Raw genomic sequence first — 21106 nt, forward strand, 5'->3', positions numbered from 1 at the left:
CTATATCAAAGATATAATTACTGCAAATTACATGTCTTGTCAGTATCTATCTGCCAGAGGACAGCATTGGCAAGTGAAAAGCACAAAAATTGTATGCAAGCCCAGATTCAATTTCTCATGATAAAGTTTATTTTCCCTTTGATTCAGTGATTGTGCTATCTATATTTCAGGTCCTGATTGGTGACAGTACTGTTTCAAATGCAGAGCAGCAAATTGGCAGCCTTAGTAAAAAAGGAAAAGAAAAATAGGAAATAAGAGAAACAAAAGGAAGGCAAGTACACAGGTACTGATAAAAGGAGAAGAGAATTTGAAAACCATTAGAGTGCTAAGATCAAAATTTATTTATAAATTATTCTCCCACTGGTTAACAGTACAGGTTAACAATTTGTAAACCAAATTTTCTATGCTCCTTTGGTTGCTCCACTATTATATTCTAAACCAAAGAACAGACATAGCAGTGTTTAGTAGGGCTCAGTATTTGTCTGTAAAGTAATGGAGATATGTCATGACAGATGATATTTTCTTTGTGTAAATATATAACTTGATAGTTTTTATTGTTAGAAAAATAAAGTACAATCAAAGTATTTCCAATATTTTAGAGTTATTTGTAAAGCTTCCTCCCTCAGAGAAAACAATTTTGGCATAAAGAGATGGAAGATAAAAATACATTTACTATATTTAAAAATTTATCTGTGTTTATGGTAATACGGACATTTTGACATTTTCCTTTTTTACCAATATTACTAATTCCCACTTAATCTTCATGTAGGCTTTGTTGAAAGCTCCATCATGAAAAGACAGCAAGGAAAATTATTTGCACATCCAGTGAAAGAAGTTTCAAAACTGCACCAAGATCATAGCCTAAAACCAGAAGCAAATCTGCCACATGTTTTATATTCATGTCAAAATGCAGGTCAATCACAACAGAGCCTGGCTATACCCATTTCCCTGACTGTAAACACAAACCAAACCATCCTAACAATATGCACATGAAAGTTCAGGGCCAGGCTGAGGGTACAGAAGTTGGCAGTTGCCATCTATACACTGGAGGACTCCTTCAGAAAGCAGAGGAATTCTTTAGACCATTTAGCTGAGGTCTCTTACCTGCATCAAACCTGAGGCTTTGAAAAGCTCCTGTGGAGATCTGGTCCCAGAAATGTTCGGAGACCGTAGAGACAATATCCGACTGTATACTTTGTTTCGTACCTGTTAGAAAACACCACTAATGAAACAATAGTCTGGAGACTGAAGCTGACAATTAAGCCACTTATCTGCTAATTAAACTCTGAAATAAATAGGACCTAGTTACACTTCCAAGTGCTTCAATTTCTTGCTGTTTAGAACATTTGGACGTGGATGGATGTGACATCCTTCACATCAGAGCCAAACCACACAGCATTTTCTAAGAGCTGTTCATAAACTGACCTACCAGGATGTAACTCACCCTAAGTTCTGAAATTTATCTTAGTCCCTCATATAAAGGATCACTGATATTAACCAGAGGGGAAAGAAGTTCACTACTCCTCAACCATGGAATATCAATGATTTCCAATGTTGTAAAAAAGGAAGTCCCTTTTGATTTGTAATTAATTTGTTCAATCTTTAAAAAGATGGGCTTCGAAACATTTAGATTACTACTGATGTGCTTTTAGTTAAATAATCATTTTGTATGACAGAGAGAGAGAGGGAAATGGAGAATCTTGTTTTATCTATCTTTTCATAATTAATCAGTTTCTAGATACCAGACTGCCGTCTGGTTTTGCATGATGACTATGTAAAGCAAACCTTTTGCTATTAGTGTTATAGTATTAAGAAAGGCACCAGACTCAAATGCAATCATTCATCTTTAACTTAACCTTGTGTTTATTATATAAATCAATGAAATTTAGGAAACCCATACCTCCTTATTGAAGTTGAGGAAATAGTTGGTCTGATCTGTAAGGAAGATCTCCAAAGCCGACCTCCTCAGGTTGTACCGACGCAAATGGATCTCTCGAATTTGGGAAAGGTGCCACTTGAAATCAAAACCTACCCCTAGGAGGAACACTGTTTATTGAGTTGGAATATATATGAAAAAAACCGCTTTTCATATAGAAACAGTGCAGTCAGTTCCAATCACCTCAGAGTTATTCCTAGGAAAGGAAAGTGCTATAGCTGACTTGATTAGCCATTTTGCTAGGAAAATATTAACTTCAGACATTGTTGTGTTGAAAGACATGAAGTAAGAAAAGCCTGATGGAATGTAGAATTTGCTTTTGCTTTCTGATTAAAGACATATTATAAATGTATTCTGTTGACAAAAAGTATGAACCAACCCCTTTTGTTTTCTTAAACAGGCTCAAACAAACTTTTAAGTTTAGATTTCCCAAAGGCTGAACATTTTGGTATATTGACTTGGAAAATTTTACCATTATTTGTCCAACATTTCACTTCAGTGTATGTTCTATTGAAGTTCCCTAAATTAATATAGATGATTAATGCTTACATACTACTACTTTTTAATCAATGCACGAGTGAAACATTATTTGTCAGGGAGAACAGAGGTGCCATTTACAAAGCAAATTAGAGGTAGTAACTTTTTTTAGTCAGCAGGTTTTTTTAGTAAGCTATTTTTAAGAAATACTAAGAACAGTTAATCAATTTACCAGTTCAGAAAGTACAATTCCAGACTCTTGATTCTGAAGGGGTCAGTCAGCCACTAACCATCAAGTGCAGTATTAATTTTAAGTACAGCACAACAACTCGTCTCTTTATAATTACTTGGACACTAATTTTCAAAACAAACTCAGTGAACTGAAAGCAGAATGCTGAACTACACTGAAAATAAAGAGGAATTGATCATGCTTACCCTCCTCTTTCTCAATGCTACCATCAAAGAAATAGATGTGCTGGGTAGTGACCTCCAGCCTGCCTGGTATCACGTCAATTACTGTAATGAGTTCACAGTCTTCAGACAATATCAGCTTTTCTTTCTGACTTTCCTCATCCTTCTCATCCCTGCAAAAACACCACTAAGTGTTACAAGGTTAGGTAAATTATACTGTTGCTTAGGTCCTTGCCAAGAGTACAGTTCAGAAAAGAATCAAATTTGAATGACATTCAAACTGCAACAAACAATTACATAAAGCTGCTTTCATCAGCACTCTTGGGTGTTTCAGACTAGACCACAAACATCATTTTGTAACATCACTCTTCAGTCTTGACATTTTGGTCTCAGGCACAATGGGCTTGATTCCATCTGAAGTATGAAAACATCAGGCTGCATTTCCCTTTCTTATTTAATTGTTAGGTGCTTAAGTTATCTGGCCCAGAGCAGAGCTGGGTTCTAGTTCATGTGGCTAAAGTTATCTTCAGACTTATTTTGCTACAATCTACAGCAAGCATTTCATAACCTTTGAAATACAAAAACATACCAGTACCACTCAGAGTGCCAACTTTCTACTCGACTTACATAGCACAGACACACAGATGCAAGCACAACATGACATGTCCAATTACTGAAGCAAAGCATTGGCTATCCTCCCTCAATTCCCTTTCCCCTGCTCTCTCTCCTGCGCTTTTCTTTGGCTGCAGTCACACAAGTGATGTGAAGGAAGCACAGCAGGCGTTCCCTCCAGAGTGCTCTTAAATACAAGGCACTCTCCAGCACTTAAATGCCAACCACACAAATTTTCATGCTCTGCAGCTGACAGTGGAGTGAGTGACCATGGCAACTATGGACAAGAGGCAGCTCCAGTCTGGTCCATGTCCTTACAGGGCAGATTGCCTCTTGAGAATTATAGTCAATAAACATAGTAGAAAAGCCTCAACAGTTCTGTAGCTTCAGCGCACCTGTGAGCAGTGAATCACTAGTGGATTCTCACAAACATCTGCTCTGCCTGCTTTTCCCTGGAGCTTTTCTTGTCTCAGAGGTGACAATAATAAATTCAACAGTAACTTCACTGGTCAAACTGCCCCGGATTGAATTATCAAGGCCAGACAAAGAAAGAGGGAAACTTCAGAAGCTATTCAATTCCCAAAGTTGCTTCTCACTCCTTATCCCTAGCAGAGAAACAAGTAACAATTGTTTACCCTGTTCTACTTACAAATTGGAACTGGCTGCTGTGTCTTCTTCTGGTAGCTCCAGAACATCATCTTCCAAATCACTCACTTTCACCTGCTTCACCACCTCCAGAAGCAGAGACTCACTAGAGGGCTGTGTCTGGTGCACACCTAGTATAAATAGACATAACAGCTCAGAACTTTTTCTGCTGCAATACTTTTGGAAATCTAACCTACCAAGCTTATCTTCTACAGCTGAATGTTGGTTTTCACCAAGTAAGAAGCAACCAGGCTTCTTAAATATTTTTGTGGTCAAGTAGAACACTAAAAACAGTCCTTGAGCTACACTGAAAATTACAACAGTAGACAGGGAACACAACATCTAAGAAAAATTTAACTTGAATACTGATGAGGACACTTACAATAAAATATTTTGCAATGTTTTTCCAGACTTGCTAAAGCATGCAGATTTAATAAAAATGCACTGCATTTGCTTTTTGAGCATTTGGGTTTACAAGAGTGTTTTGGTTTTTTTTTTCCTTGAGTCTTGATATGCAATACACTGAACTTAAAAGTTACTCCCAACTCAGCTGTTTAGCACACTTCTGAAACAAATCACTTCATACCTACACATTTTAGTCACAAATTCTATAAGGCTTTGAACAAACACTGCTTACTCTGATCTCTTTGCTTTTTTCTTCTTTCTCTTTTTTATGAGAAATAATCTCATAGAAGTTGCATGACTTCTTGTTTTAAAGCAAAGGAGTTAACTTTCATTTATTGTGCAACAAAATCCCACATTTCAATGAACCAGGGCGAAAGAACTCTACTCAGTAAGAAGATGCTGTTTCAGGTCAAAGAACCACTCTCATATTATAGATTTTACTATAGATGAAATAAAGAAAAATCAATATTTAAGTATCTAGCATATACTGCTTATTAAACATAGAAAGTGGGTATCTTCTTCAATAAGAACTCAAGTGAATAGCAAATACAACTTTACCTAAATTATCTCTCAGGTCACTAGCATCCTGATGAGAGTTGAAGTTGTAATTCTGCACTAGTTTTAGTCTCATACGTGAAAAATTTTCCACATTTGAAAGTTTCCAGTGAACAGGACGCTGTTTCCTAGGAAAACAAGAATATTCACAAAAACAATCTGAATAAAGACCTACAGGAATGAACTGATGACAAAAGAGTTCATTAGAAAAATACTGGCCATCCACATGTACATTGTAAAAAATAAAAGATTAAAATGCAATTTATTGCTTTGGTATTCACATTGCAGCTCTGATCAACACTCTTTATTTTGTCAATATCACCACCCCAATCACCCCAAAATTACTTTCTGATAAGAACCTTCCCTGACACAACTTGAGGCCATTTTCTCTTGTCCTTTCCCTTGAGACTGTATATCTCAAGCACGGTTATTGCAGTCAATCTGACCTGGTCTTAACCACATGAAACAGTCCTGTGAGCAAATTCCTTTAAACACAAAGTTTAGGAACTCCAATCTCACCTTTCAGCCCAAGGCCCCCGCTCAGAGAACAAGTACAGCTGGGCTGCTCTCCACTGTCTCAGTGTGGCTGTGTGCTGACTGCTGAGCTGTTTCAGCATGCTGTTGTACCGCAGATTCTCCTGCCGAGCCTTTCTGCTGAATGGCTCCACAAAGTGCTCCTGAAAGACCATGGCCAATAGATCTAGCATTGAATTAACTCTGACCTTGGAAAACAGGTTTCCAAGAATTCTCATAGAACAAGAAGCAACAGAAAAGGTTTAGCGATAAAACATTCTGAAATGTTAAGGTAATACTTAGGAGAGAATTTTTAAAAGCTTAGACCTAGAAGAAACAGTGCCAGACTTTGACTCAAAGATGTGAAGAAAGCATTATAAATGCTGAATCCACACCAAAGCAATTTTTCATCATCAGAAAACCAGTCAGTATTAGAAATCCTACTATATAATAGGTAGGATTTTTCTTAAATTCTGGTTTTCTAGAATGTGACTCTCATTGTATTTTTCCTTTAGCTACTTGAATAAAGTAAACCTACAAGTTTTGTTATTAAGAAAGCAAAGAGATATAACTTGACTATGGTATTTCCTGTAATTACCAGTTAGGTCTAATGCTGAAACTCAATCTGGACCTTATATAGAAAGGTCAGTTTAAAAGCAATTTTTCCACACATTAAAAAAGAACTGTGCACTCTTTTAAATATTTTAATTGTAAATATTTTAATCATTTACTTGAAATAGGGTTAAAGAAAAAACCCCAAACAAACAGCTCATAATGGAAAACAGGTTTTAATAGTTCAAAACACAAATAAAAGAGGATGCAGCTTATGCCTGAGCATATTTCTACCTTGCTGTATGAAAAGGAAGGCCTACTGTACTGAAATAACTTTGATTGCACATAAGACTCTTAATAGAGCAGAATTAGAAAGCATATCCTAGAAGTGCATATAGTCCTACTGCTCATAAAATCTTAATACAATTAACCTGTTACAATTACTTGAACTGGATCATCCTGGAATTCATTTTCTCCATCTTTTAGAAGGCAACTCTTGAGAGAGTTCTTTTTAGAGAACCTTACACTCACTGAAAACCTTACCTGAAATTTAAGCTTACTTTCTCCTCTTTCCCGGTCTCGCTTGTGCATGTTCACCATAAATGCTTCATAACAATCTTTCCAATAAAGTGCCATCTGCTCATTATCATGTCTGAATGAATTCTCTTCATATTGCTTCATATTTGGAATAATCTGGTTCCACCAAAGCAAAATAAAAAGTACCATATGATTTCTGAATGGGTTCCTCTGATTTAATGGCTGCAAAGAGGGAGGAAATTATACAAAAATAATTTATTACTTACATATTTCTCAATATAAACTTGCCACTCGTCAGATCTGCAGTATTCTTGAAAGTCCTCAAAGAAAGACGGGCTGCCATTGGTAGGAGGCAATGAAGGAAGGTGCAGGTTCATAAAGAGAAGTTCATAAATCTTGGATACCAATGTCCGAACAAGGGGAATCAAAAATGAGTAAGTTTCTGTCTTCTCTTCAATTGACCTACTCAAAATGCCTTCCAGCTTCCCCAGGAGGTAGCACGCTTCAGGCTGGCTCTCAATTACTTTGGTCTGAAGGAGGGTGTTTAGTTTGGCTGCTGCCATAGCACAGACCTACAAAAACAAAAAATCACGGTGATCCTCCTTGAGCATCCATCTCTTTCTTTCTGCCACTCCTGCCTGCATATTCCCATCCTCAAACAGAAGCCCTCCATCTCTTTCTTGTGCTCTGGAGGTACACATTGACAGGACTATAGAGTAAACCTGCAGAAGGTAAGAACCAGTAGCACATCTTCCTAACAGAAGGATGAGGGACAGCCACAGGTCTGCTCACTGGTATGAGCAGCTCTCCCATAACACTTACATCAAACGTGCCCTAAAACTTAAGAATTTGCAACAAACCTGTAAGTTGTCTTGTGCAATGAATCCAAGAAGCAGCTGGACTTGCACCTGTGAAAGCCTAATTGCTTCTAGGCCAGCAGAGTACCAGACTGACAGGCTATCCATGAGAGTCACTAGTTCTTCCAAGAGCTATTAAAGAAACAGAAAATTTGCATAAAATTCAAATAAATAAAATAAATTGAAATAAAAGCTACAATAACTACCCTAGCAGGAGACCAAATAATTTCAAGGACCTGAAGAAAAGGTTGTGTCCACATTTGTAACTTAACCAAACCCACAAAATCTTCCCAGAACACTGAAGTTAAACCAGTGATTTAAAGAAATTCCTGATAAAAATCTACCTACCCCAGTACATTAAGTCAAGTATCTCCCCTAAGTATAGCATATAGATATATATATATATGTGTGTGTGTGTGTGTGTGTGCGCGTGTGTACAGGGGGAGAGGGGGAGAGAGAGAGAGAATATATATGCTTATTGGTTTTCCTATAAATTAACTCCAGTAAATGCCATATCCTTAGAAAATTTAAGACTCCACTCTAGGAGGCACTTCTTTCTGTCAGTATTTAGAAATCAAAAGTGACAGAAGCCCTGTGAAAGGTGGGTATTCCCAAGGCAAACTGCACATTTCGCTATCCAGATGTGTTTGTTTAAAACTAACACACCTTGATACATTCTCTAACAAATTACTCAAAATCTGACTGAAATATCCCATTTCAGATATTAGAGTGCTTTAAATTCCCCCTGGGCACAGTGGAAGATAATTGATGACAGTACTGTTTATTTTCAATTCAGAGCTGGCAAGAAACACAACCCTCATCACTCTGAAGTTCAGCTCTGATTTCTGATTAGGTTTCCCAACAGAAGGCAAGACTTTTAACAAGAAGAAACTTTTTTAAAAATGACTCTTGACATTACACTTTTTCCTTAAAGATAGTAGCCTTAAAAATATTTTTTAATAATTTCTAGTGAAATAATGATCATTTCCATATAACCTTTCTGCCCTTTTGCTTAGAAAAACTGAAAAGCAATGACAACTCATACTGCGAAGGAAACATGACCAGTGCCAGAGATTACAGAAATATTGAGATAGATTATATGTGTTGCAACTCCAATATGGGTCAAAACCCAGAAGTGACATTTCCCAACTTGCAACCAAGAGCAGAGTTTTGGCTGGTCTTTCACTCAGGACACTGTCTCCAGTCTGAAGAAACCTGCCTTCTCAGTAAAAAGCACCACTTACATGTCTATTTAATTTGCAAAATTAACTATATTCCCTATGGTAAATATTCCCATTTTTATTCACAAAGGGGCACTCTAATCCATTCTACTACAAATCCTTAGTCTGTAATATCTGTGGTTTACAAACATGTAACAGTGACAGTGTCCAAACCAACCACTTTCTTGTTACATTTCAGCCCATATACAGTACTTCCATTATGCAGTTACTGTACCTTCTCTGTCCATAAATTTGAATTAATTAGTCCTTCTGCCTGCAGGAAACCTTGTACAATAAGCAAGAGCTTGAAGGCATTTTCAGCATGTGTAGGGAGAGCTTTTGAATCTCTGTTATCAGTGACTGACCATTCTAACATCTTCTCCAGCAAGCTGCATGGAAAACAAAATCCCAAAATAAGCATTACATGTTCTAAGTGTAAGTGGCTTTTTAAAAATCCAATTAAGTATTTAATTGAATCTCTTAGTCTGCAGTTATATAACTGCCATCGTCTTGATAAGCCAATGAGATAAAAGCGATTGAAAGACTCATGAAAACAGTGATAGTTTTAAAACCTTCTGGCCACAAGACATTCATAAATTTGTACTGGAATATATTTCTGACAGTATGTGAAGAGACAGCAGAGAAAAATACATCTTGTTGAGAAACACCCACCCCTTCCCAGCTTCGCTCATGTCCCTCACTTCTGTTTATCCTCAGAAGGGATGAACTGTACACTCACTTGAGTTTTATTTCATCAGAAGGCCGCAGCAACTCATTAGACATCCCCAGTTTGGTGAGAGCAGAGAACACCTGTCCTCTCTCAATCCAAGCATCATCATCAGATCTTTCAATACCTTTCCACATTATACACAGTAGGATGTCTGTAAGTAACTGTACGAGTTCATTATCACTCCCCTACAAAAGAAATGAAATACTTAAAATCTTTCTAGTACAAAAAACCTTCAAAACATTTCTTATTCATCACAGCCCCTATGCTTTCATGTTTCAACATCTGAAACTTTGGGTTTTTTTAAACACCAAAGCTATCCCAACTGGACAATCAAAAAAGAAGACATATTACAGAAGGAAGTACTCCTATTCACTATAAGAGCCATATTGTTTGCTTTCCTGTTGGATAATAGGAGGGACAAAAAAAGTAATAATCATTCATTAGGGAGACTGAAAGCACAAAAAGAAATTTCCAACAGTTGGAGAAACCAGTCACACAGTTACTTACTCCTTGGTTTTCAAATAGAGAAAGCTCAGCAGTGAAGCCTACATCATTTGTAACACCCAGCTCTTTGTCAGGCTGCCCAGAGAAGGGCCTTGTGCTCTCTGTGGGTGAGGGAGTGCTGGGCTGGCTGTCTGTCATCTGATTGCCAACATCAGCCAGTTCATAAGAGTCAACACTGGACAAATCTAAACTCAAATGCGAAGGATTACTGTGCCACAATTCTTCTCGGCCCTCCGAACCAAAAGACATCTCTGCTGTGGATGTATCTTCCAGTGGCATAACAGAGAAATGGGCAGGGACATCCAGGGATTTGTTGTCTTCTAAACTCCACTGATCAAACAGACCATTAACTGATGCAAAGGTGCCAGCTTTTTCTCTCTCTGTCTTATCAGCTTGATGTTTCTGAAGCTCTTCAGCAGGAGGCTTTTTTTCCTCTTCCCTGGAGGAATCAGTCCTGTTCTCCTTAAAGCCAATCCGGACCTCAGAGTTTTCTTTCAGGAACAGTCTAACCAAAGTGTCCTGCCAGCCCAGCTGCTGGGAAATCTGTTGTGCTGCATCCAATTGGGAATGCAAAAGGTGCAAAATCTATGGACAGAAGATATGCCATAACTACACATTAATTTTAGCTTGTAACTGCATCCATCTGGCTTTTAAATTAAACATTTTACACTCTTACAACTTGTTTGCTTTCTTACAACCTTATATAAAGAGCCACTAATAATAAGAAAACCAGCCACAAAGTAATTTTTCCTCATAAAAAATATGTATTTGAGAAAAAAAGAAAAAAAAAGTAACGCATTCTCAGGAGTAGGGGAGAAAAGAAGCTATCAAAGCATATTGGTAAGTTGCTGTATTTCAGCAACTCTTCTGCAACAATTCCTTCAAAAGCCAATTATCTCAATAAATAATCCCATTCCCCCATAGTCTAAAAACAATTTTCAAATAGAAAATATGCTTGATTAGGAATTATTAAATAGATAAAATAAATAAAATGGCAGTATTAATAGCTTACTGATAGTGTACATTATAGTTTCACTTCTTCATTTGGGGAAGACTATAGTCTAATATAGCCAGTACTAATTCCAGTGATACAAGCTTTGAGAAAACTCAGCAATTCAAGGAGCCTACTATCTCAAACCTGTAGAAAATACAAGCTATTTGAGAATCATGGTAGAGACTTCGCTTTTTGTTTTGGCTTTTAAAAGTACTTGAGTACAAAAAATTCAACAGTATGCAATAGATGGGTTTAATTTAAAAAAAAAAATTGCTAAAGAAAGCAGTAACAACAAATACTGTGTTTTAAAGAAATAATTTAGTTATCACACTGTACAGTTTATAGGCTTGAAGGACAGTATTCCAATGCTAAAGAAGACAACTAACCTTTCTACAGATAATCACTCTCATGTTTATATCTGATCTATGAGCCAGATACACTACAGCTAGGAGATCTTTATAATTCACAGCAGGATCTGTAGGGAAGAAAGAAAAAAAACACCATAAACAATATCACACAAGAGAATGCAATAGATAAATATTTAAAATTTGCCTTGGAAGTTATGACTGCATCCAGGGATAGTAAAAGGAACAAACTTCAGGGAACTAAGAAAATGTTAGCTGAGACTAATGGGAACTCTGAATAGAACAGCTCTACAAGTAACACCTCTGTCTTTCCTCAACAAAAACCAAGTATGTCTGCCTCTGTGTCAGACACAGCACTTGCCAATTACCTGCATACAGAACTTGGTTAAGAAGGTTTTTAATAAGAGAAACAGTGACGGGTGATTCATTCAGAAGGAGTCCCAGCCCGGAATACCCCACTTCTCTGAGTCTCATCCGGTGCTTGCTCCGTTCATAAACTTTGGTACACTTCAGCATCTCTTCCACGATCTGTAAGGAAAAGTAGACACAAGCACAAATTGAACACAAAAAAGCATCCAGATCTCTGACTTGTGTATGATATAACATGCTGGTCCACAGTTATTAAAGTTTATTTGGTGAACTAACTCAAACAACATGGATTGTTTTTTTAAAGATCCCAATGCTTTATTTTAAGAGAACGCTAATTCCTTTGTGACAATGCCATCTAGCTAACATTAGAGAAAAGCAAAAAGCAAATCTGGATGATTAGTATCTTTGTAATTACATACACTTCTGCCAGACCAATGAAAAACACACATTTATGTTCAACTGATTATTTTAGGAACATGTAATTCAATTCATTACCTTGAACACAAGTTCTCTAAGCCTGTCAGAGTATCTCTGATGCAATAACAGAGCATAAAGAATATCAGCATTCCCTGGTTCAAAGAGCAATAAAAAAAGTTGGTCTGGGGTTGGACTGGAATGAAGAAGGCTGAAGAGAATGTCCAAAATTCCACAGAGCTGCAAAATTAAGACAACCAAATGAATCCCCAGTTCATTCAGATTTCATGCTTTATTTTAGGAAAATTTTCTTTTTTTTAAGTTTCACCTTTGCTGGTTAATAGACATTTTGTTGCTCAGTATTACTGCATTTAAACAATTTTTAATACATTTTTTCTCTCCATAGAACACCTTATCAAATTAAGCAGAGACACAAAGCAAGTTCAAGTGCTGCTGAAGCTACAAAATAGAAACTACATCATCACAACTTCTGGTCAGTTGAAGGTCAATTAATTTGGTTTTGTAAACTAAAATAACTTTTCTAATGGCACATCCTTATCTTACCTACATCTAAACAGAACCACACATCAGTTAACATTTTGCTTGTGGTCATTTTCTTCTTTGCTCACCCTTCTCACACAAGGCAAGATTTCTACACGCCAAGATGCAAAACCAAAACACATCCATCTTAAACTATTAATTTATGTGACCTTGCATACCTGCTCCTCATCACTGGTGGCAGCTATGTATCCTACAATGCTCTGAATTTCTTCATGTGTTCCACCTTTGCTCAGGAAATATTTGATCAGCCCATACAGGGATGTCCGTATTGTTCTCAGGTCATCAGGAGCCAAATCACTGTCTTTACAGCCAGTCCTGTATGCCAACAGACCAGAAAGGCAACCTAAGGAAGTTCTTCACGGCTCATGTATAGCAATTTGATGGTGCCAGTTGGGTAATTTTTCATCTACCCAGGCATCATGCACAAGTTTTCAATTTTTACTGAACTCAAGTGACTGAATAGTAATAAGAAGATAGGACTTTGCAAGTCAATAAAAGCCCTGAAATGTAGACTTGTACTGATCTGGATATAGGTCAGGATTGCAGGTTCCCACCTCCCACAGGAAACAGCAAATTTCTAGCCAATATTCCTCAAGCACATAACTATATTCATAAGCAGATATAAATTATCAGCACTGAAAGGTTAAAATTTTACATTTCTAAAGAAGTACTACTTCAAATTCTACACATATTTATAAGAACTTAAAACAATGGTAATGAACACTTTGTAATGGTAATGATCTACAACTTAATTTGCATTGTTGAACACATGTCCTACAATTTTGTAGTTTTAATTACTCTTACAAGCACTCCTAGCATAACTGACAAACTTTACATAATCTTAGCATAAAAATTCAAGGCAAGGAAAAGTAGTGAGTCAAATGGGAGAAAAAAATAATGCAATTTTGTAAATTAAATAAACTATCAAAATCCAACCTGCGGTTTTATTTATTTTCTCATTAGAAGGATGGCTAAACACCTCAAGAGCCACATACAATAAATCAGGAGTCAGAAGTAATAAAACTCATACCCATAATAAATCCTGAGTGTGTCTAGAAGAAACTGCACACCATACTTCTTTCTGAAGAGTCTTCTACTGTCTTTGATGATTGTAGAAAGATACTGTATATGTCCTAAAACATAAAGTTTTCTTTTAGAACCAAGACAAACATTTGTGTCATGTGAAGAGTCCCGTGTCTTCACACAGTTGCCCGAGGCCAAGAGCTCACCGATTCTGAAGGGAAAGTCACCACTGTTCCAGATGCTGAAGTCAAAAAGTAAGTGGTGATACATCTGTTGCAAAAGCTGCATGTTCTTTTCTACTGAGACTTGTTCTATCAATAACTGTACAGCCATCAGGACGTTCACATCCATTAAGATGCTCGGCACCTTGCAGAATAACAACAGGTGTTAGGACTCAAATTACTGAATGCCCTAATAAAACCTGATTTTAAAAAATGGAAGTTTAAGTTTCTTTTATCTTCTACAGCAATGTCTGCTCCATCAAAACAATACAATAAACACAGAAGTAGTCTCATTTGAATAACCAAACAGCACAGTATCTATCTCAAAAAAGCAGAACATAAAAAAAAAGAAACACTATTTCACTTTGCAGATAAAGACCAACTTCTCACACCTTTTGGTTTTCAGAAACACAAGGAAGAAAATACTTACTAAGGAGGCCTTAAAAGGCTGTCATTCTGGCTATGCTTCAAAACAATCAGGACCTCATCCAAAAAATTCATTACTAAAGGACGTTTCTTAAGTTTGCTCACCTTCTGTAACAAGGCTCCTAGGGTGGCAACTCCATGGGAGTGAATGAGATTTTCTTGATTAACATGATGTCCCTGAATAAAGTGTTTTATCATCAAGATGAAAGTTGCAACTATGTTCTTCTCCAGACGTGCTTCTGCAGAACAAAACAACAGTAGCAAAAGTCTTATGGTTTATCATTGGATCACCGCATAAAAATAGAGGGGAAAAAGTAAAATCAAGTGTTTGTATTCCTCACTATTTCCTGAACTTCTCAACTCCTGCTCCTTAGCTGTAGACTGGCTCTAGATTTTTCTCCTGTGCAGAATCATAGTCATTCCATGCCTCTCCAGAACAAAGTGATCCCAGTGCTGACTTCAGTTGCTTTATCCATGGCTGTAGGTTACAAACTTCTTTGTTACAATCTTTTGCATATGCTGCAGTTTATTTGCCCTCTGTATTTGCAAACTGATAATGTCTAGCCATGGTATGCAAAAAAAATTAGAGACAGAGAGAAGACCTATTTTTTTTACTCTACTCCACCATTTCGTCTTTGAAACAGACAAAAAAAATAGTGGTTTCCCTTGCAAGGTCTGATTTCTCAGTGGTTTATGTTAAGGTCAAAGTTAATTTTCAACACTAGCAAAGTTTTTAAAAAAATTATTCTTAAAGCATCCTCTCAGTTTCTTTTTATTTAAATCCAAAATGTGACTATGTGTGGAAGAAGTAGGAGCCTGAATATTTTATTAAGAAAATATAAGTTTGGCTACAGGCTAAATAGGACAGTTCTGATGCTGCTGTCTCCATGTGGCTGTGTGACCCAGCACTCAAGCTGTAGGAAAGCTTCTCCTGTTGCTATTAGTGGATTTTACATCAAACATAACTTCTCAAAATAATCAGAACAGAAATTAAAACAATGTCATACCTTGGCACTGATAATAGTAAATCATGAAAAGAAAAATAATGCTATTAAATATAGCTATACTTGAAAAATGTGATATTATTTTTAATATAGTGCTGAACTCCATGTGTTCAGTACCCACGTCAGGTATCTAGGAACAGAAAGAGCCTTTCAGCTTCACATAGATGCTCTGGAAAATCCAGCACATAATAAACAGTTTTCTGTCATTCAAACAATGACTTGTAAAATCAAGCTTAAAAATTAGTTCACTTCAGCTTCACTTCCTTACCTGATGCCTTTGGGGATGAAAACACCACCCAGTCACCCTCTACAGGAGTTACTAGTTCTGGAGGCAGAGTTTCTCCTTCAGACTTCTCAGGCATCTGTCCACCAAGATGGCTGATCTGCTCCAGCAACGGAAACAGCACATTTATCCCACCAATACAGTTGATCATATCCTGAATCAAGAGAAAAGGCAGGAAAAACATCACCATAAATAAAATCCCTCCAACTGTAGCAAAAATTTACTCAGCATACAGGAGTACTCACAAACCAATCAGAATGTCTCACAGGCCACTTACACATGGGCCATTCTGTCAGCTCTTGTTCTGAAAGTACGTTTTTTTACATTTCCTTCCTACTCCCCCCATAAAACACTGAAAACTGAAGGATACAAAACTAAGGAAGAATCTTCTGCTAAATATATTTGAAAAACAGAAAAACATCCCTCTGATTTTAAGTCACTTGCAGCAAGCAGTAAGAGAAGACTATAAGATTATATATATCTCTGCTTTGATCATCTTCCTGCAAGATTTCAACTTCAGGCAATTAAAAATACAATTTTATTTTGCTTTTAAAATAACTCTACGCATACATCAATTCCAAGTCTCTCCTTAAAATTCAAGTCTCCTAAGTCCCCTTTTCTCCCTTCCTTCTCACAAGCAGAGACAGCACAAGACAGTCCCTGGAGGTATTTAAGGACACTTACTGCCACAGTCTAGTTAACAAGATGGTGTTTGGTCACAGGTTGGACTTGATGACCTCAGAGGACTTTTCCTATTTAATTGATTCTGGATTCTGTTATTCAAACAATGCTCCTTGTGGTAAGGTATAATATACTCAAATCACAAGATTTCTAGAAGTGATTCACAACCACTTCAAATCAATTCAAAAATCTCTGAGCAGCTTGCTAAGATACTCATTTCCCCAGCTTAGTCCAGAGACAAACACTCTGGAGTCCAAGAACCCAACACAGGGCAAAGAGGACAAATTGAAATATTTTAGAACTATTCATATCATAGCAAAATTAACTAATGCGTGTCTGAATTTTCTTAACATCAGTCTCAGCAAGTGATTGTAGATATATGCACAGTGGATATGTACAGTGTAGCTCCAACAGTATATCCTTATTAATTAGTTTGCCAGTACAGCCAGTTGTTCACTGTTCTTGGAAAAGAAGCCAGATGTTTATTTTTCACACATTTTCCTCAAGATGAAAAGACATGGTATTCTACTGACAAGTCACAAGTGTTAACTAAACCCTACTCATCTTTATCTAACGCAGAGTTTATGACAGCAAGAAAACCATGACGGAATTCCCAAGAGATTGCAAAATGCTCTCAATACAACATGCATTCAACATTATTATGAAGAACAGTCAGCTTCCACAAAATATCTTCATGTACAGAGACAGTAAAAGCAATGGTCCTCAGAAGTTTTCAATAAATGTAATGCAAATGCAACACTACTCCAGCTACAGTGTTAGCCCATGAATTCTCAGCATAAAAACATGCTGCATCTGTTAAATATAATTTGTATTATGATAAAAACTTCCAGCATTCCAAAAATTAGATGAACACACACAACCACTGTCATTTTTACATCAGGTTCTGCCTCTTCACAATACATTTACCTTGATGTCCCAATTCACTACTTTGTTTCCAGTTAGTCTTCCATGTAAAAGATTTGCAGACAGGTCAAGGCAAATTGGGTTTTTGCAGGCCTGTTAAACAAATAAAGAAGCCATAATATCATATAGGAAACAAATTACAGATGCTTGAATACAAGATTTTGTGCCAATGTGTCGATATTAAAGTATTTAAACAACATGAAACCCCTAAAATATAACATATGCCATTTTAGATTTGACATTCTCTACTGTACAAGATAATTCCATCCTTTTGCCAAACCTACTATGTCTGCACAAGACTACAGTTGAGGAAAGCTCTCACTGCTCCTCATCTTCCCACAAAAACCTCAGTGCAAACACTGAAAGTAACGCACACTTGTAGTCAAACAAATTATGTCCAGTTTCATACCTTTGGTGTATAATGAAGCAGCACCTTACTGGGGAGATCTGCTACTTCAGCTTCTTGAGACTTCCATGGAGTTAAACAGTTTGGACCTATAAATAAAAGGTATATAAAATCATATAACATGTATTTAAGCGTCCACTGGTTAATGTTGCCCTTTACAAATTTTATACTACCAAACTTGTTGGAAGAACAAATAGGACAGTCTGAACTGTATCTGAGACATGCTCTGGAGTTTCTATGACTTAAATAATTAATTTCAGAGGGACAGCTTAAAAAGGAACACATACCACATGAAAAGCTAAACACAAAGAAGAGGTGCTTTTATACCTTCAGCTCTCATGTTTGTCTTTACAAATACCTATCTCATATTTGTCACTAATCTCTGTCATCAAGCCTAAAAGCCCAGAAAATGAGTAACCTTCAAGATAATGTTTTTAGCAATACAAAATATTTCCTTTAAATGATGCAAGTGATTTAATGTCAATCTGTAACAACTTTGAGTCATTATGGAACTTAATACTTTTCACACTTTGAACTGTACAACATAGCTTTCAGGGTAATTTCTTTAAAATGACCACTTAATTATATATTCTTATGGAAAAATCCTCAAGCATAAATCACTTTTAAGTGGCCTAAAAAATAAGGGCAATACTTAGAGTCTCAACTGTAAACATGTGTAGGCAAACAGTACTAAAAATTCACAATTTACAAGTGAAATTATTACCTAACACTTTGATTCTGCAGGTCTGCACATACAATAAACAGATGAGCTTATGCAAATGTAATCTTTTAAAATCAAACTTCAAAACGTGCTTATTAAATGCTAAGCTTATTTGCTTTAAAGACCTCTCAGGTCAGCTCTGCAGCTCTTCTGGATTTTAAGTTCTTCATTATGTCTGTGTAGAGCAAAGCTTAATGGAGTGTTGTTCGTAACTCATTCCTTTCAGTTTGCTAAAACCAGTACAACCATCACTTACCTGCTAAATATAATGCTTTCACCTGAGAAGGCTGCAATGCTTCATGGAAGATAATAACTGATCCAAGTTGGCCCTCCAAAGATGTTGGACACCCCCATTCACTGTCCTGAGTCCCTGCTGAGATCATTTTGGTGATGAACTCTGGTTTTCCAAGCACCCCACCCCAACCTCCTGTAGTGAGAATGCCCCCGAGCGATGTCCGATGGGGCATGATTGGGGAGGAGAAAGGCGGATCTGGGATCTGAGATGGAGGAGGAGTTGTTGTTCTTTGACCAGCTGAACCAATGCAGCAAGAAGTGAAAGACTGGAGAGTGGTACATGGAAGAAAGAAAACAAAACACACACTGTAAATCTAAGCTTTAAATCTGAAGACTGCATCTGGCAAATCCAAACTAAATAAATGAAACAAGCAACAAGTTCTGCCAAGCCTTGAAAAACAAGCAATCCATCACAGTAGGCCAACAACCAGAGCATATACTTCTCAAAAGAAGAGAGAACATCCTTTTTCCAACAAGAACAATTTGGTTACTTCAAGTGATGCATGACCTCTGGAAGGAGCACAGCCAGGAAGGACAGTGCTTCTGACAGCCCTCTATAAATACTCCTCTTCTGGATTATATTCCAAAATACTAGCCCAGCATTTCTGCTACTGTGCGTTTCTCATATCAGTTAGCCCACTCAAACAGAGGCTCTCACAGTAAGATTACTTGCCCTACTTTTAGTTACCATGAGATTTATAATGTTTTATAATTTCTACAGATGGGCCAAACCCAGAGTTTTATCTTGAAATGAAAACTACACTTACTCTCATTTTTAAGTTTTATACTGATTTTACCATTACAGCCTCCAATTTAACTATTTTGTCAACATACTTAACAAATATCAAATAGAACTTAAAAAGAGGGAAGAATGTTGGGTGCTGTAGCCCAGTTTAATATAAATTTCTTCCCCAAAAGGAATGAACAAAGTTTACAGAGGAAATTAAACAGGACATACACTCATTTTGATGCCTAGTGTATTGCTAAATGTGTACACGTCCAAAATGGTGAGATTAACTGCATGTAAAGTGCTTATTCGGTCACCAAAGGAATAAGGAATAGCATATTAAGGAAACATTCAAAATACACAAGTAAAAAATAAATGAAAATACTGAAAATAACAGGGAATATTCCTCGTTACATCAATCCTACTTGGCAGAGCTGCCATTTATTACGATGTCACCATAAATTATGTCAATATGCTCAGGCAATTATTTTGAGGAAAACCCCACGATTTAATCCATGTCATCTGGTAGAGTTTCTTTGCTTTGCTTTTAAACTGAGATGATTAAACAAGCATTACTTAATGGTTGGTTACACTCCAAAATGATATTCTGGACAGTATCCAAAGTTGAACGTTATTAGCAATAGACTGAACTCTCATATGAGAACTCATCCTACCAGTGAATAGCTCAGAAAGGCACTTACTTCATTCATAGCAGGGAATCGAAGCGGGGCAGAGACCTTCTGCTGTCCATTGACATAAATATACACAAGGCTCTGACCAAAGGGCCTCTTTCCAGGCACGTGAACAATAGTAATGTTGTGCTGGTTAAGCAAGAAAAAATAATTAAGCCATTATTAAGAGCAGGGAAATTACTATGTGAAACTATTTAACTTCATCTCTACTAAGATGGTGAGGAAAGCACTTAAAATAAATCCAAAGCATCAACAAGAACATAAGGTCACCTGCTGCTTCCATTTTAAAGTAGTAAATGTAATGTTTACATATACACAGGTTTTTGAAGAGAAAGATACAGCTCTTTCACAGTAATGCACATCAGTTCTTAAGTACAGGAACAGAAAAGGGTAAGGCAGAAACAGCACCACAGTTAATTGGTTCACATAGCACCACAGCCACCTATGCTTGTTTTAATTTAATATAAAAAACCTCTAATGCTGTAACAAGCTTAATCAATTAAAATGCCTAATATACATGCATAAATTAGCTCAATCAACAACTAATCTATATGAAAATTGCTTGCATTATCTGAGATTAAATCTGCTCTTATGCAATGAATTACTGCAATATTATAAAACAGAACTGTTGTAAAACTGTCGAAAATCTGTAATTTTGACTTCTGAGCTAACAATACAATCCTAAACAAAGTGTTTGTCATTGTCAAATCTTACCCAGAGAGAGTCAAAGAAACAATGGTCAGGCAGCATCACTGTTGCATATTCCCTCTTTGTGCACACTGCAACCACCAATACCCCTGAGCATGTAATGAAGGCTTCAAACCCCATACCACTTCCTGTAAAAAAGCTACAAAAAACACACACAATCAAGGATTTGCTTCATCAAAACTACCACCTAACAATACATTCATTACAAAGAAAATCCACTCAAGTTGTTTGGTGGTGGTCCAATGTTTACTATGTGACTGTTACTCCTCTTATTTAAAAAACAAAAAGACATTTTGTTTGCTTCTGTTAGTACCCAGAAAGCTAAATTGTATCAAGAAG

General features: G+C 36.8%; 1 protein-coding gene across 3 annotated transcripts in view; it reads right to left on the reverse strand.

Moving 5' to 3' along the window:
* Positions 1-21106, reverse strand: part of NBEAL1 (neurobeachin like 1) — a 77572-nt gene that overhangs the window by 20536 nt on the left and 35930 nt on the right. For all 3 annotated transcript variants that reach the window (XM_066189785.1, XM_066189784.1, XM_066189783.1), the window contains 25 exons: positions 20774-20906; positions 20069-20188; positions 18603-18906; positions 17629-17714; positions 17223-17312; positions 15600-15768; positions 14433-14566; positions 13887-14046; positions 13688-13790; positions 12816-12972; positions 12178-12336; positions 11682-11841; positions 11335-11423; positions 9958-10539; positions 9460-9635; positions 8956-9109; positions 7504-7632; positions 6910-7215; positions 6650-6799; positions 5561-5718; positions 5045-5169; positions 4086-4212; positions 2849-2997; positions 1901-2034; positions 1105-1206 (listed from right to left, as the gene is read on the reverse strand). In XM_066189785.1, the coding sequence (XP_066045882.1) occupies positions 1105-1206; positions 1901-2034; positions 2849-2997; positions 4086-4212; positions 5045-5169; positions 5561-5718; positions 6650-6799; positions 6910-7215; positions 7504-7632; positions 8956-9109; positions 9460-9635; positions 9958-10539; positions 11335-11423; positions 11682-11841; positions 12178-12336; positions 12816-12972; positions 13688-13790; positions 13887-14046; positions 14433-14566; positions 15600-15768; positions 17223-17312; positions 17629-17714; positions 18603-18906; positions 20069-20188; positions 20774-20906 (4156 nt within the window). The remainder of the gene's footprint in view (positions 1-1104; positions 1207-1900; positions 2035-2848; positions 2998-4085; positions 4213-5044; positions 5170-5560; positions 5719-6649; positions 6800-6909; positions 7216-7503; positions 7633-8955; positions 9110-9459; positions 9636-9957; positions 10540-11334; positions 11424-11681; positions 11842-12177; positions 12337-12815; positions 12973-13687; positions 13791-13886; positions 14047-14432; positions 14567-15599; positions 15769-17222; positions 17313-17628; positions 17715-18602; positions 18907-20068; positions 20189-20773; positions 20907-21106) is intronic.

The sequence above is a fragment of the Chamaea fasciata genome, unplaced genomic scaffold (assembly GCF_029207755.1).
Source record: "Chamaea fasciata isolate MVZ Bird 193981 ecotype frontalis unplaced genomic scaffold, bChaFas1.0.hap1 SCAF_8, whole genome shotgun sequence".
Taxonomy (NCBI): Eukaryota; Metazoa; Chordata; class Aves; order Passeriformes; family Sylviidae; genus Chamaea; species Chamaea fasciata.